Genomic DNA, 15,348 nt, shown 5'->3' with positions numbered 1-15,348 from the left:
TCATTGGAGAATGTCACCTAAGTAACACGTGACAATTAAAGCCTAAAAAAAAACAGGTAAAAGTATTGATTTTCACGTAAAAAAAATCCATTATGCACTGTGTTATTGATTACCACTCTTCAGCAGTTTGTGCTACCGCTTATAGAGGGAGCACCGCCGGCGCAATCAATACCTCCCTAAGTTTGACATTAATGACACTAATGACAGTGACATTTACAATCAAAACAACAACATGTCAAGTTAATTGCTAATTTAGTTATTTTTTTAGTTTTTAGTTGTTTATTAGTTGAAATGTTCAAAGTTCAAAGGTAGAAACTATTTAAAAATATATTTCCACATATTTTAGGTGTTAAAACCGAAATGTTAATGTTTTCCAGACTGGCACGACCGTCTCTTCAATTATTGAGTTCTTCCAGTGGGTGCCTGAAGCTTTTTTGGTGATTTCAGTGATTATTTGGTACTTTTTAGGGTTTTTTGTCCATGAGAACATGTCCAGCAGTGTCCCACCAGCTTACAAGCATTTGAATGTAACCGTTCCAAAGGAATTTGTGTATCAGGTTGAGCTGAATAGACCTGACAAGTTAAATGCAATCAACTACACTTTATTCAGGTTAGTTAGTGAATTTAAAGCAGCTTTTTGGGCGGTGAAAATCACTAAATTAGGCTGTTTTTACATGTCTAAGTCAACCACACAATACTAGTAGTAAACTAGGTTTATTTTAAGTGAGAGTAGCTCGGTTATTTAAGAAGTTACCTCAAAGTGTAAATAAGGAAAGTTGTAGAGAATTGTATTCTCTACAGGATTGTATTAAGGTGATTTTGCCTTTAAAGCCTTCCTTAAGGAGTTGCAATGCAAAAAGTGCTCATGGTTAGGCAACTGTCATTAATAAAATTTTCATATCAGACACCCTGACACGTGTCAGGTAATGACAGATATTTAGTGACTGTCACTTGACAGATTTTTGACAGAAAAAAACGTCAAATTTTTTGTTGATGGAATCAAAATATTTTTCAGCGAAATCAAATCCTGCTTCGAGGCTTTGAGCGACAATGAGGACTGCAGAGTGGTGGTACTGAGCGGTTCCGGACGGTTCTTTTGCGCCGGTTAGTACTTGAACTTTTTAGCACAATCCAGAACATTCTGGAAAGGTTCTAGAAGCATTTAGAACAATCTCGAACTTTCTAGCATCTTTTGGAAGCTTTTACTAGGCTCTAGAACCTTTGAAAACATTTTGGAACATTTTAGAACAATTTAGAATCTTTTAGATGAAAAAAAATGTCAAATTTGACAGTTGACATTAAGGAATATTTCAATATTTTGTTTGCGTCGCGCGACAGCTGTCATAACTGTCAAAAGTCACTCACCAGTGCTCAGAAAGTATAAAATTCCAAATAGATGCGTTTCTTTGAAGAATAGCTCCATGGAGACAATTTTGACAGTTGTGACGTGAGAGGGAACACTTTTGTAGCATTTTTACGTTGCCTGTCAGCTGTCAAAACCGTTTGACATGCGCAGGTATCGACTTGAAAGACATTACCGAGTCGATGTTTCCGAAAACGGCCCAAATCGACGATGCGGCCCGGAAAGCTAAAGTGTTTTCCTCGTTTCTCGTCCACTACCAAAACAGCATGTCTTCGTTGGAATTATGCAAGAAACCGGTCGTAGCAGCCGTACATAACGGTTGTGTGGGTGCCGGAGTGGATTTGGTTACTGCAGCCGACATACGATACTGCAGTAAAGACGCTTATTTTCAAGTTAAAGAGGTGAGAAAGTTTGACATTTTCTCTGTCAAAAACCCGTCAAGTGACAGTCACTAAATTTCTGTCATAAACTGTCACCTGTCAGGGCTACCTCCAGTAAAAATTTCATTAATGACAGTTGCCTGACAGAGCCGTAATTGACCAAAATGTCGGTCAGTGACTTAGTGGTTTATCAATAACATTTTGTCTCAGTTTGACATTTTTTCTGTCAAAAACCTGTCAAGTGACAGTCACTAAATTTCTGTCATACACTGTCACCTGTCAGGGCTACCTCCAGGAAAAATTTCATTAATGACAGTCGCCTGACAGAGCCGTAATCAATCAAAATGTCACTTTGACGTTTAGTTTGAATTAAACGGCCAAATGTGTCAATTTAGGTGGATATTGGCATGGCCGCCGACATAGGAACGTTGCAAAGGTTGCCTAAAATCATCGGTTCAGACAGTTTAGCCCGAGAATTGTGCTACACGTGCAGAAAATTCCATTCTCCCGAAGCTCTGGCACGTGGACTAGTCTCCAAAGTGTACGACACGCGGGAAGAGTAAGTTTAACCTCACTTTAATGCAAGAAAAACACCCAAAAACACTGTTGCCAGCCTGCTACAGGGCGCGATCAGTTTAGCGGAGGAAATCAGCAGAAAAAGCCCAGTGGCGGTCCAAACCACCAAAGCGAATCTGGTTTATTCGCGCGACCACTCGGTACAGGAAGGTTTACGTCACATTGTGAGTGTTTTGGGTTACTGATCCACCTGAAACAAGCAAAATTACCGTGTTTTTTCAGGCTTTACTCAATCAATTAATGCTGCAAAGTGAGGATTTGGTCAACGCCACAATGGGACAGTTAACCAAAGATCCTGACGTTAAGTTTTCCAAACTTTAGTTTGAGAGAAAATACAAGTTTTTTGGGTTTTATTGTAACTTTGAATTGTCCCCGAGGTAGTAAATTAGTTGGTTCCCACAGTGGACTAGAGAAAATAATCGATTTTTTAAGGTTAAAGTACTTTTCGGGAGAGTTCTGAGCCTGATTTTCGCGTAAAACAACCTTCCAAGCTACTTTTCTTCAAAACAAGCAAACTAGACTGTTCCGGATGTTTAAATTGCGCACCAAGATAGTAAATTAGTTGGTTCCCACAGTGGACTAGAGAAAACAAAGATTTTTAAGGTTAAAGTACTTTTCGGGAGAGTTCTGAGGCTAATTTTCGCGTAAAACAACCTTTCAAGATACATTTCCTCGAAACAAGTCAACTAGACTGTTCCGGATGTTTAAATTAGTAATCTAGACTAACTGAGACTTTGACAGGTCTAACGGGACTTTGAGGACACTTTTTAAACGTCACACCTGTCAAAAAGCTACATAACCTCACTGATTTTCGCCAAAACTTAGTCAAAGAGCAAAGTTCTTTCTCTGAAGCTCGTTTACTGTCTTTTACCATAAAAATGGTTATGGTTTCTCGTTGTAGTTAAGCTGAGGAATCAGCAAAGGACCCGGTTGATCTGAGGAAGGAGGACATGCGCCTCGGAGGGGGAGGAGGAGGAGGTTTGTCCGCTTCGATTCTGTCCGCCAAATTGTACACGCTTTCTTGTCCAGGCGGTTCGTGCTGGACGTTTTGGACAGGATTTAAGGGGAAAAACGAGGGAAAACCACACTTACCATTAACTTATTAATGTAGTACTCGTACGGTACTGTTTGCGTGTGCGGATCGATGGCAATTTCCAGCATTTCCTCCAATTCCTCCTGGTTAAACGGTTCCCCGTCTTGCGTCATCAACGTGGCAATATAATCTTTGCTTAGGTAACCGTGGTGGTCTTGGTCTAAGGTTTGGAAGGCTTCCAGCAGTACCTCGGGACTGGCCGGTTCATACCTGCAAGAAATTTCCCATTTTTTTTTTATCATCTTTGCCGCCCTCTAGCGGCCAAACCACGTAACCAATCACCTTAAATATGTACATTTTTTGAAAGCCCACAATCTGTACTATCTTTTTGCTTCAGTGTCATTTTAATGTCAACTGTCAAATAAGTGAGTTATTCAAGGTCAAAGTGTCACAACCCACTCTGGAGACAGTCGCGTCACTTTGACGCCCTCTAGCGGCCAAACCACCTGACCAATCAACTTAAAAGTATACATTTTCGGAAAGCCCTCGGACAGGACTATGTTTTTGTTTCAGTGTCATTTTGACGTCAACTGTCAAATAGGCGAGTTATTCACAAACCTGTGCTCGGCTATCAACTGCGAAACGTAGGGCAGAAACTTGGATAAGTGGACTGTACCGGGTGTCTCAGGGTCTTCCAACCTCACGGTAATTTCCTGGACCTCGGCCTCAGTGGGACAACACCCCAAGCCTCTGATAATGGTACCAATTTCCCTCACGTCCACTGTTTTGTTGCCTGCATGGTCGAAAACCTCAAAAGCGTCAGCGATTCTTCGTTCCAAATCGTTGTTAATTGGGACTGAAAAATTTCAAAAAAAATTGGAAAATTTCCTCATTTTCCAGGGAAAATTACCAGGAATTTCCTCTTGTTCGTCGTCCTCCATTTTGGTTTGGAACTAATAATTTGACTGTTTGAGCAGTCTGATTGATTAAACATCAAACGTTTCCATGCTAACTGCTACAGTGGGGGGGGGTGGAAGGGGGTGGGTTTAGGCCCCGTTTACACGGTAACGGTTAGTCCTACAGAAAAACTGTAAGAATGGTAAAAGTTAGCCTTAGAAGGGTTGTACAAACCCTGACAATTTCACTGCGATATCTTTAACCGTTTTTGAGAAAATAACATCTTAAAAAACTGTCTTTCTGACAGTTCAAACTTTGGCGCCGCTTTTCTCCCTGACTGTACCGAATTTTTTAGTGTTTTTTTAGGTTATTGAATAGGAAATTTAACGAGGATTCCAAAAATGTTCTTAAAACAGTCGTTTTCTTACTCCAAGTGGGTTTTACAGACGATTTTGTCCCTGACTGTTCTTTCAAACTGTCTTTCTGACAGTTCAAATTTCGGCACCGTTTTTCTACCTGACTGTACCAAATTTTGTAGTGTTTTTTCAGGTTATTGAATAGGAAATTTAATGAGGATTCCAAAAATGTGCTTAAAACACTCATTTTCTTACTCCAAATGGGTTTTACAGACGATTTTGTCCTTGACTGTTCTTTCAAACTGTCTTTCTGACAGTTCAAACTTCGGCACCGTTTTTCTCCCTGACTGTACCAAATTTTGTAGTTTTTTTTCAGGTTATGGAATAGGAAATTTAACGAGGATTCCAAAAATGTGCTTAAAACACTCATTTTCTTACTCCAAGTGGGTTTTACAGACGATTTTGTCCCTGACTGTTCTTTCACACTGTCTTTCCGACAGTTCAAATTTCGGCACCGTTTTTCTACCTGACTGTACTGAATTTTTTAGTGTTTTTTTAGGTTATTGAATAAGAAATTTAATGAGGATTCCAACAATGTACTTAAGACAGTCATTTTCTTACTCCAAATGGGTTTTACAGACGATTTTGTACCCGACTGTATTTTCAAACTGTGTTCAAACACAATTTCAATGCTAAATATCTCGAAAACGGTAAACATTTTGCAATTACACATTTATGTCACAAAGTAGGCCTTGGAAAGAAAATCCAAAAACGTAAAAACATACAGGGTGTCCCATTTATAATAACGTTAAATTCACATATATTTCAGTCAGACTTGTTTCTTAGGAGCAAAAACTGTGAGGTAAATTTCCATTTATTTTCCAGGTTTCCCGGTTTAACCGGAGGCCGGCAATTTATCTGGAAAGTGATAAATGACCCAAAGTTTAGGGGTGTCAAGTTTTCCCAGCGTTTTCAGTTTCCCAGAGGGAAATTTACTTACCATTTTATTACTTACCACACCCCAAAAACGACTATTTATAAGCAAAAAAGAAGTTTGATAGTTTTATGGTACAATTTTGACAGTTGTCAGTGCAATGACAGATAAAACTACTAATAGAATGTCACAACTGTCAAAATCCTATCCATAAACATATAAAATGCATTTAATATACTTTCTACAAGGTTGGTTACCTTTTAACTGTGTTTTATAGTTTCACTGTCTTTTGGACTGTATTTTGACAGTTTTCACTGTAATGTCAGTTTAGTCGACAAGCTAAACAAACGTCAAAATAGTCACAACGGTCAAAAACCCAACCATAGACATATAAAATGCATTTAATATACTTTCTACAAGGTTTGTTACCTTTCAACTGTGTTTTATAGTTTCACTGTCTTTTGGACTGTATTTTGACAGTTGTCAGTTCAATGACAGATAAAACTACTTGTACCATTACGTCAATGGAACGTCACAACTGTCAAAATGTCTGTCCATGGATATATAAAATATATAACTTTGAACTGGAAAATAATATGGTTAGTTAGTGCGGAAAGTGACTTTTTCGGTTCTTGGCGTGCGAAAAACACACTTTCCGCTGAATTTGTATGCACTTTTGTTAAAACCTATTTTCTCCAGAATTTTGTGACGTTAGAACTGTCAAAGTTGTCCTCGGCCAGAACGTGGAAGTATAAAAGTGAGTTTCTCTTGGGGTGTCAAAGGTAAAACGTTTTTTGACAGTTTTGACGTGACAACCAAAACAAAACCGGTTTTTGACGTTTTCCACTTACGTGTCAAACGTTACAACTGTCAAACTAGCCAAAAAAAAAATGGCGGAAAAGGTGTGAAATTCAAAAACTAGGAAAATTCACAAAAACCCCAAATGTTAGGTTAGGTTAGCTCAATATGGACGTTGATCAATTCCCGCCTAAATTTAGCTTGTATTTTGATCGGATGTAAACAATCAGGTGTAAACACACCCGCTTTTATAAAATACTTTCTAAAAATACAGTGTGTTTATCGCAATTAATCGATTTTAGTAAACTTGTTTAGACTGACCGTGTTTACCTACCGAATGCTTTTTTTTTAAGTCACGTGATTACTCTGTGCTAGTATTAGGCAGCTGTCACGTGACCTGCACACCTGTTTCAGCTGTCTTATTTACTTACACACTGAAACTTGGTTTATTTTGATAAATAATGAAGCAGTTAAAACTCCATTTCGACTGAGTGTAGCTCCGTTATTTGTGAAGCTACAAAAAGTATGTAAATAATCAAAGTTGTAGCAAATTTCATTCTCTACAAGATTGTATTAAGGTGTTTTTGGTCTCAGGGGTTTCTTTACGGAGTTATAGGGCAAAAAGTGACAGAGCGCACCAAACTTGTTTTTGACTTGAGTTTCATTATTTGTTTTTATAGCTCCGCCCTATCAACCAATAACAAACAAGCCACGCCTCGATGTAATGAGAAAACTAACCCTAATAAGGGGCGGGGCTTGCGATAACCACGCCCCCTAAACCAATCACGAGTGTTAATGCTAGAACAGTGGGCGTGGTAAAACTGTTGTCACTTTTGACATTTTAAAATGTTTAAATTTGACATAATGGTACTCAATTTTGACAGATGTCATTTTTAACATAACAAACTAAACAAAACTGTCAAATTGGCTAGATATTTACTTGTTGACAATTTTCATGATTTGAAAATTATTGTTCGTTTTATGAAAATGGACGATTTGGCAACGTGGCGTCAATGTGATACTAAATTAGCGAAACAGTTTGGCAACACTGCTGAATTGTGAATACTAGTTTAGGCAACGTGACACTAATTTGATACTAAATAGGTAGGCAAAAAAGTCAGTTTGGCAAAAATGTGCGATTTTATAGTGAAGCAACTTTGTCGCCCTCTAGCGGCCAAACGGTATGACCAATCAACTCATGCGGGGATATTTTTGGAAAGCTTGTAATCTGCACTACCTTTTGTTTTCTATGACGTTTTGACGTATCTTGTCAAGTAAGGGAGTAAATTAGGGTGAAAGCAGCGGGTGTCTAAAAATTAGTGATTTTATGGTAAAGCAACTTTGACGCCCTCTAGCGGCCAAACGGTATGACCAATTAACTCATGCGGGGATATTTTTGGAAAGCTTGTAATCTGCACTATCTTTTGTTTTCTATGACGTTTTGACGTATCTTGTCAAGTAAGGGAGTAAATTAGGGTGAAAGCAGCGGGTGTCTAAAAATTAGTGATTTTATAGTGAAGCAACTTTGACGCCCTCTAGCGGCCAAACGGTATGACGAATCAACTCAAGCGGGGATATTTTTGGAAAGCTTGTAATCTGCACTATCTTTTGTTTTCTATGACATTTTGACGTATCTTGTCAAGTAAGAGAGTAAATTAGGGTGAAAGCAGCGGGTGTCTAAAAATTAGTGATTTTATGGTAAAGCAACTTTGACGCCCTCTAGCGGCCAAACGGTATGACCAATTAACTCATGGGGGGATATTTTTGGAAAGCTTGTAATCTGCACTATCTTTTGTTTTCTATGACATTTTGACGTATCTTGTCAAGTAAGAGAGTAAATTAGGGTGAAAGCAGCGGGTGTCTAAAAATTAGTGATTTTATGGTAAAGCAACTTTGACGCCCTCTAGCGGCCAAACGGTATGACCAATTAACTCATGGGGGGATATTTTTGGAAAGCTTGTAATCTGCACTATCTTTTGTTTTCTATGACATTTTGACGTATCTTGTCAAGTAAGAGAGTAAATTAGGGTGAAAGCAGCGGGTGTCTAAAAATTAGTGATTTTATGGTAAAGCAACTTTGACGCCCTCTAGCGGCCAAACGGTATGACCAATCAACTCATGGGGGGATATTTTTGGAAAGCTTGTAATCTGCACTATCTTTTGTTTTCTATGACATTTTGACGTATCTTGTCAAGTAAGAGAGTAAATTAGGGTGAAAGCAGCGGGTGTCTAAAAATTAGTGATTTTATGGTAAAGCAACTTTGACGCCCTCTAGCGGCCAAACGGTATGACCAATCAACTCATGGGGGGATATTTTTGGAAAGCTTGTAATCTGCACTATCTTTTGTTTTCTATGACATTTTGACGTATCTTGTCAAGTAAGAGAGTAAATTAGGGTGAAAGCAGCGGGTGTCTAAAAATTAGTGATTTTATGGTAAAGCAACTTTGACGCCCTCTAGCGGCCAAACGGTATGACCAATCAACTCATGGGGGGATATTTTTGGAAAGCTTGTAATCTGCACTATCTTTTGTTTTCTATGACATTTTGACGTATCTTGTCAAGTAAGGGAATAAATTAGGGTGAAAGCAGCGGGTGTCTAAAAATTAGTGATTTTATGGTGTAGCAAGGGGGTCAGGGAGGGGGGAACCATTTTTCCAGGTGCATCGTGCCACTAAATCGTGAATAACTCACTTATTAGACACATTTTGCTATAAACACCCCATATGATCTAAGGCAGCTAATAAACAGGGCTATCACGTGACGTTGACTGGAACTCGCTAAGTGTCACCGTTTGGCCGCTAGAGGGCGTCAAAGTTGATTAAATTTTTGTGATATTTTTTGTCGATATCTCGGAAACAGTGCAACCTAGAACAATGAAATTGTTACCATATATGTATCTCGCTAAGGTGCAACTTTCACTTTCTGCACACTTTTTCCATAGGACGCATAGTTTGACAGTAAAAAATCAAAAACTGTTATCTAAAAAATTTTCAAAGGGGTCAGAGGGGGGGAAACATTTTTCCAGGTACATCGTGCCACTAAATCGTGAATAACTCACTTATTTGACACATTTTGCTATAAACACCCCTCATGATCTAAGATAGCTAATAAACAGGGCTATCACGTGACGTTGACTGGAAGTCGCTAAGTGTCACCGTTCGGCCGCTAGAGGGCGTCAAAGTGAATCAATGTTTTCGGTTCAATTTCCAAATAACTTTGCATCTGGAACTAATTTTTTCACTCCAAACACGTTTATTACCATCGTGCAACTGACTAAACGAGCAATTTTACCAAAAAAATATTTATTTTTCCTTCAATAACACCAAGGTAAAGGCACACAGTAAAGTAAACACTTTAAGCAATTTACAGTCTAAAAATTACTTGGGCACTTATTCATCACAGCTCGGAATACTCGGAGAAAAAACATAACCTCACAAAATTAACCGACCGAGTAAGTTCTTATAAACACTTCGCTGCCATCGAGGTGATTCAGTTCCTCGTTTAGTGTTTTCGATCTGCCATAGTTGGTGTGGCTGTAATCGATGCTCGTTTGTTTTTTTAGTGTTCTAGCCTCGACGCAGGGTGTCATTTCCACTCGCCACTCGTCCCTCCCCCTCTCCGCCTCCTCGTCGCGAGCGAAAACGCAATTGTCGTGAGCATTTTCGGCCGATTCCAACTCTCTGAGATTGTTGAGTTTTTCCAGGACTGTCGTCACTTGTTTTTCGATTTTTTGGTCGTCTTTCTGCAAAAACAAAATTAATTTGACAGTTGACGTTTGACAGTTGACGTTTGACAGCTGACGTTTGACAGCTGTCGTCAGTGACAAGCTGTCAAACGTCAGAATTTTGCCACGTATTCAGTGACTTCGTATCACATTACTCTGATTCCGACTGTATTTCAATTAGAACTAATTTACTGAACATGCTATGTTAACTATAGACACTATACAGGGTGGTCAAAAGAGTACTTCAAGAGCTTTAAATTGGTATATTGAACCACCCTGTAGCTGTCAAATTGACAGAATTATGGACTGTCAAAGTAGAACCTGTCAATTTCACAATTTATTTCAATCTGCCTATATCATTAACTAACAGTGTTGCCAAAGTTACCACCAACCAATATATTGGATATATCATAAACTAACACACGAATTGAGGTGACTGATTTTTGACAGATGTCAATCTAACTCGGCACCCTGTCAAAAATTAAAACAATCGCTCAACTGTTTCTGTTGTACAATCTTGGAGGTTATCATCAAGCATGTCATAATTTAACAGTTCCTAACTTGGTTCCTATGACAGTTAGGACGGTCGTTCAAACGTCAAAATATAGCCCAAAGCTTCTGCTTTCTTTTGTCAAAAATCAGTTTTTTTTCGAAAATTGACTAATAACCGAGATATTTGACTTGAAATACCACAGTGTACTAGAAATATTGAAGGTGTCAAAATTTTACAGATCCTAACTTGGCTCCTATGACAGTTAGGACGGTCGTTCAGACGTCAAAATATAGCTCAAAACGTCTACTTTCTTTTTGCAAGAATGAATTTTTGCGAAAAAATCACTAATAACGGTGAAAACCGACCTTAAAGTATATGGTATAGTCCGTTCCGCAGATTTTAAAAATATACAGTGCGTTCCGCAGAAAAATCAAGTTCCAACTTACTTTTTGCTTACGTTTTCGCCTTTGGGCCGCGTACCACAACGATAACAGGTAAAGTGTCATAATGGAGGCGGCGCTGATTAGGGCTGAGGCCTTCAAAGCGATATGGGACACTGTGTGGTAAATGCCCAGCCCTACTATCAGTAAAACGACAATTACCGCCAAGTTTCGGCCTGTTCTTTTCCTTTCTTCATCCTGAAATTAAGTAATAATAAATCTAAACAGTCAAAGTTGTCCTCCAGCGGCCATTTAAAGCCGTAAACGTAACCTCCTGGAGGACAAACAAACGTCCAACTTTAACACTAATTGAAACGATATCTCTGTAAGTTGTAGGGTTAGAGAAAAAGTAGAAAGGGTTAGAAGGAAAATTAATGCTCTACAAAAAACATTCTAAGGGTTTTTGCACATAAATGTCAAATAAGCAAGTTACAGGCAAAAATCTGGGGATAATGGGTTCAAACTAGTAACAATTCGGTCCACTCTGTAGTTCTGCTTAAATAACTCGGTCATTTGACATTTTAACCAAAAACATTATATAAAGTGATTAAAAGAGAATTTCATGGGCTACAAATTGGTATATCAAATCACCCTGTAACTGTCAAAGTAAGCCGAGTAATCTTTTAACAAAAACAACCAATAAAACTGACTGTTTACTTAACTTAATTAAAACATATAAATTAATTAACACAGCAATTAATCATTCAGTGCTTTGTAATTATTATTAATATATACAAAGTGTTTGGAAATCCCGGTAACATTTACCTTGATGCAAATCCATTAGACTGTAGTAATTACACATTATAAACACCAATTAATTATATCGGGTGTTGACATTAGTAAGCTCAGGAAACCGCCATATTTGATGACGTCAGAACGTTTTTCATTCGGAAAATTAGTAAAATTGAGTGCTTTAACGTTTGGCACAGTTAAATGGTGTCCCTCTGGGTTAATACTGAAACTACACAACTTCAATCACCCATAACTCGGTTATTTGTCGGATTAGGAAAAAACTTTAATACAGGTTATTGTAGGAAATTTAATGCTCTACAAAAGAGATTCTGACAGTTTTTCCCGGAAAATGTCGAATAAGGAAGTTACAAGCAAAAAACTGCGCAAAGGCACATCAGTCATTTAGCTTGCTTTGAACGGCGTTTGACAGTTTTATACCTCTATGAAGGGGGTGTTGACAACTGACACTTTTCTGACAAACTAAATTACATGTCAAATAGACAGTTTTTGACCTAAAAAGACCCAAAAACCTACTCATGAAAGTCTAAAATTCAATTAAATGTTTTTTAACTGATTTATCTGCATTTCACGTGTTTTTACAGTTTTATACCTCGATGACTCGGGTTTTGACAGCTGACACTTTGATGACAGACTAAACTATATGTCGTCTAGATAATTTTGACAAAAAACGACTCAAAAACCTTCTCATGAAGGTAAACAATGCAATTAAATGCCTTTAACTGTATTTACATATGTTTTATAGTTTTATACGTCAATGGAGCCGATTTTGACAGGTGTCACATAATACTAGGACTCTGAAAATATTGACATTTGAAGGCAGAACTGTCAAAATATGCATCATAAAGCTACAAAACCGCCCTAGGTGTGGTACTACACAACATCTGTTTTAAGCTTGTCCTGTATAGCTCTCCTGTCAGTTTTGACTATATTTGACAGTTGTGACGTGTACATGACAGGTGTCACGTGGTACTAAGACACCTTAACAATGACATCACTACGTCACAACTGTCAATATACCTACCGTAACGCTATAAAGTTTGTTTTGTTGTTTCTACTGAAATGCAATAGCTTTAGACTAGTAACTGTACAGCTCTACTGTCTTTTTTGCCGCTGTTTGACAGTTGTGACGTGTACATGACAGGTGTTACGTGATACTAAGATACTTAACGTTGACAGATCTACATCGGAACCTGTCAAAATACGTGCCGTAAAGCTATAAAGTTTGTTTTTTTGTTGTTGAGAGTTTAACTTGCAAGTTTATATTTCTACGGTCTGTACAGCTAATATTTGACAGTTATGGGGCAAATGACAGGTGTCACATAATACTAGGACTGTGACAATATTGACATTTAAAGGCATAACTGTCAAAATATGCACCATAAAGCTATAAAACCGTCCTGGACTTAGTACTGCACAACATCTGTTTTAAGCTTGTCCTGTCAGTTTTGACTATATTTGACAGTTGTGACGTGTACATGACAGGTGTCACGTGGTACTAAGACACCTTAGTGTTAACATATGTACGTCACAACTGTCAAACGACAGTAAAGCTATAAAATCCGTTTTTTAAATTATACAAACTTCAGTGTACTGTTACTTTGTGACGTTCTGGCAATTACCTTGATTCTCGCCATACATGCCTACTGCGGTGGTTTTTACTATATTTTTTCGCTCAATCAATACTTACTCGTTGTTTTAAGTCCACCACTTCTTTCTCCGGAACGTTTACGATGAAATTTTCCGTAGATTCGTCCAAAACCACCATAATTTTTCGAATCAGCGCGAAAACTCGCTTTTCGAGGAAAATTCCGTGCTTGATCGTTGCAAACGAACTTTCCAACTGATTGGAAAAATCGTGAAACGAACGGGAAATTAAAACGTACAAAGTTTGTAAATCCCTCCCACCAAAACTTTTCATTCACAGTGTATTTCGGGTATGTTTACCCGTTTAAACGCCCTGAATATTCAGTATTAAGGGGGTCAGAACAGGGCGGAAAAAGACCCGGACTTGAGGTTTTTTTAGGTTTTTCGTTTAATTTTGGGCCATTTCGACCCTGTTTTTGATTTTTTTTTGTAACACAAAAATTAGTCAATTTCATAATTTTAATTGTTACCAGGCCTGTACTTTTGGTATGTACTTTTTTACACATTTGACGAACGTCCCAAATTTTGACAGCTGTCATTGTCCCGTCACTCTGTCAAACGAAATTTTACAATCACGTGATTGTTTCTCTTTGCAGATACATTTCAGTTTAATCATCGCGTAAGTTTGACCTAGCTGACATTTTGACAGCTGTCATTTTGACTCAAAATTTAACAGCCGTCACTCTGTCAAACTAAATTTTTATGATCACGTGATTGTTTCTGTTGAGAAATAAATAACAATTTGGCAACAATGTAAAAATTTTACTGTTTATTTATTTTTTTAAATTCAGTCTGGCAACATTTCAAAAATCTGATTACAAATTGAAAAGAGAAAAATGTCTAGAAATTTAGTTGAAATATAACGACAATTTGGCAACATTGTTTAAGTTAAAGTGTTTCTTCTTTTAAATTCAGTCAGTCTGGTAACATTGAAAAATTTTGAATTTGTACAATGTTGCCAAACTGAAATTTCTTTAAATGTCACATTTGATATTTTTTCATAACTTTGACAATGTTGCCATTGTGCAATGTTGCCAAATTAACGTTTGACAGAAACTTTCTAATTTTTTTGCAGCGTTGCATTTAATTGAAATTAGGTGCTTTTTAAATTACATCATTTTTGTCACCATCTGTTTTGATCTTGAATAACTCGCTTATTTGACAAGTTACGTCAAAATGTTATTTAACCCAACTTGTAGCTTACATTCTAAGCTTTCCAAAAATATGCTTTTTTGACTGGATTAGTTGCTTTGTTTGGCCACTAGAGGGCGTCAAAATTTGGGAATGCCAAAAACACATAATTTTTTTTACACTTTGATTTGCCCCTGAATAACTCACTTATTTGACAAGTTACGTCAAAATGTCATTTAACCTAACTTGTAGCTTTTATTCTAAGCTTTCCAAAAATATGCTTTTTTGACTAGGTTAGTTGCTTTGTTCGGCCACTAGAGGGCGTCAAAGTTTGGGCATGCCAAAAACGCAATATTTTTGTCACTCTTTAATTTGACCCTGAATAACTCGCTTATTTGACAAGTTGCGTCAAAATGTCATTTAACCCAACTTATAGCTTACATTCTAAGCTTTCCAAAAATATGTTTTGTTACTGGATTAGTTGCTTTGTTTGGCCACTAGAGGGCGTCAAAGTTTGGGCCTGTCAAAAAAAAAATGAAATCTACCGGAATTAATTCGTTTTTTGATCGATTTAAACCAATCAGGCAATAAAAATAGTCGTGAAGTTAATTAACCGTGTGTTTTCTTGACCCAAATTCATCGGAAAGTTCAATTAAAATAGCTCAGACGAGCCGTGATAAAACAAACACGAGGAAATTGGATCGGTCCTTGCTTTTCCTCCATAAAGTACAATACATCAATCATTTCCATTTCGCTGTTCCGGTGCAATCGGTTTTTTTCCATGTCTAATGGATCGTCCACAAAGGCAAAACTCTGTCCCCCATT

At 37.7% G+C, this 15,348-nt stretch overlaps 3 protein-coding genes across 5 annotated transcripts; 1 reads left to right on the top strand and 2 right to left on the bottom strand.

Moving 5' to 3' along the window:
* The first annotated feature begins 229 nt into the window (after positions 1-229).
* LOC145736930 (delta(3,5)-Delta(2,4)-dienoyl-CoA isomerase, mitochondrial) lies at positions 230-2,672 on the top strand. Its single transcript, XM_081991473.1, has 7 exons — positions 230-415; positions 469-610; positions 1,016-1,104; positions 1,517-1,764; positions 2,139-2,302; positions 2,357-2,483; positions 2,542-2,672. Exons 1-7 carry the CDS (start codon positions 361-363, stop codon positions 2,638-2,640), a joined length of 924 nt encoding a protein of 307 aa, XP_081847599.1. The 5' UTR covers positions 230-360; the 3' UTR covers positions 2,641-2,672.
* Positions 2,304-4,422, bottom strand: LOC145736941 (dynein regulatory complex protein 8). Of its 3 annotated transcripts, none has more exons than XM_081991491.1 (4): positions 4,263-4,422; positions 3,971-4,208; positions 3,393-3,622; positions 2,304-2,500 (listed from the first exon to the last, which is right to left on the bottom strand). In XM_081991491.1, the coding sequence occupies exons 1-4, from the start codon at positions 4,291-4,293 to the stop codon at positions 2,472-2,474; spliced, it is 528 nt and encodes a 175-aa protein (XP_081847617.1). In that variant the 5' UTR covers positions 4,294-4,422; the 3' UTR covers positions 2,304-2,471. The 3 variants fall into 3 exon arrangements, with proteins under 3 accessions (XP_081847617.1, XP_081847618.1, XP_081847616.1); XM_081991492.1 differs by having other exon boundaries at positions 2,304-2,509; positions 3,412-3,622; XM_081991490.1 differs by lacking the exon at positions 2,304-2,500 and adding an exon at positions 3,158-3,358 and having other exon boundaries at positions 3,412-3,622.
* A 5,355-nt stretch (positions 4,423-9,777) lies between these two features.
* On the bottom strand, positions 9,778-13,570 carry LOC145737276 (uncharacterized). Its single transcript, XM_081991912.1, has 3 exons — positions 13,436-13,570; positions 11,002-11,193; positions 9,778-10,080 (listed from the first exon to the last, which is right to left on the bottom strand). The coding sequence occupies exons 1-3, from the start codon at positions 13,511-13,513 to the stop codon at positions 9,778-9,780; spliced, it is 573 nt and encodes a 190-aa protein (XP_081848038.1). The 5' UTR covers positions 13,514-13,570.
* Positions 13,571-15,348: the final 1,778 nt, after the last annotated feature.

Source organism: Ips typographus, linkage group LG13, assembly GCF_016097725.1.
Source record: "Ips typographus isolate SLU linkage group LG13, UJ_Ityp_2.0, whole genome shotgun sequence".
NCBI classification, from domain to species: domain Eukaryota; kingdom Metazoa; phylum Arthropoda; class Insecta; order Coleoptera; family Curculionidae; genus Ips; species Ips typographus.
This window is presented reverse-complemented; position numbering and strand designations above follow the sequence as displayed.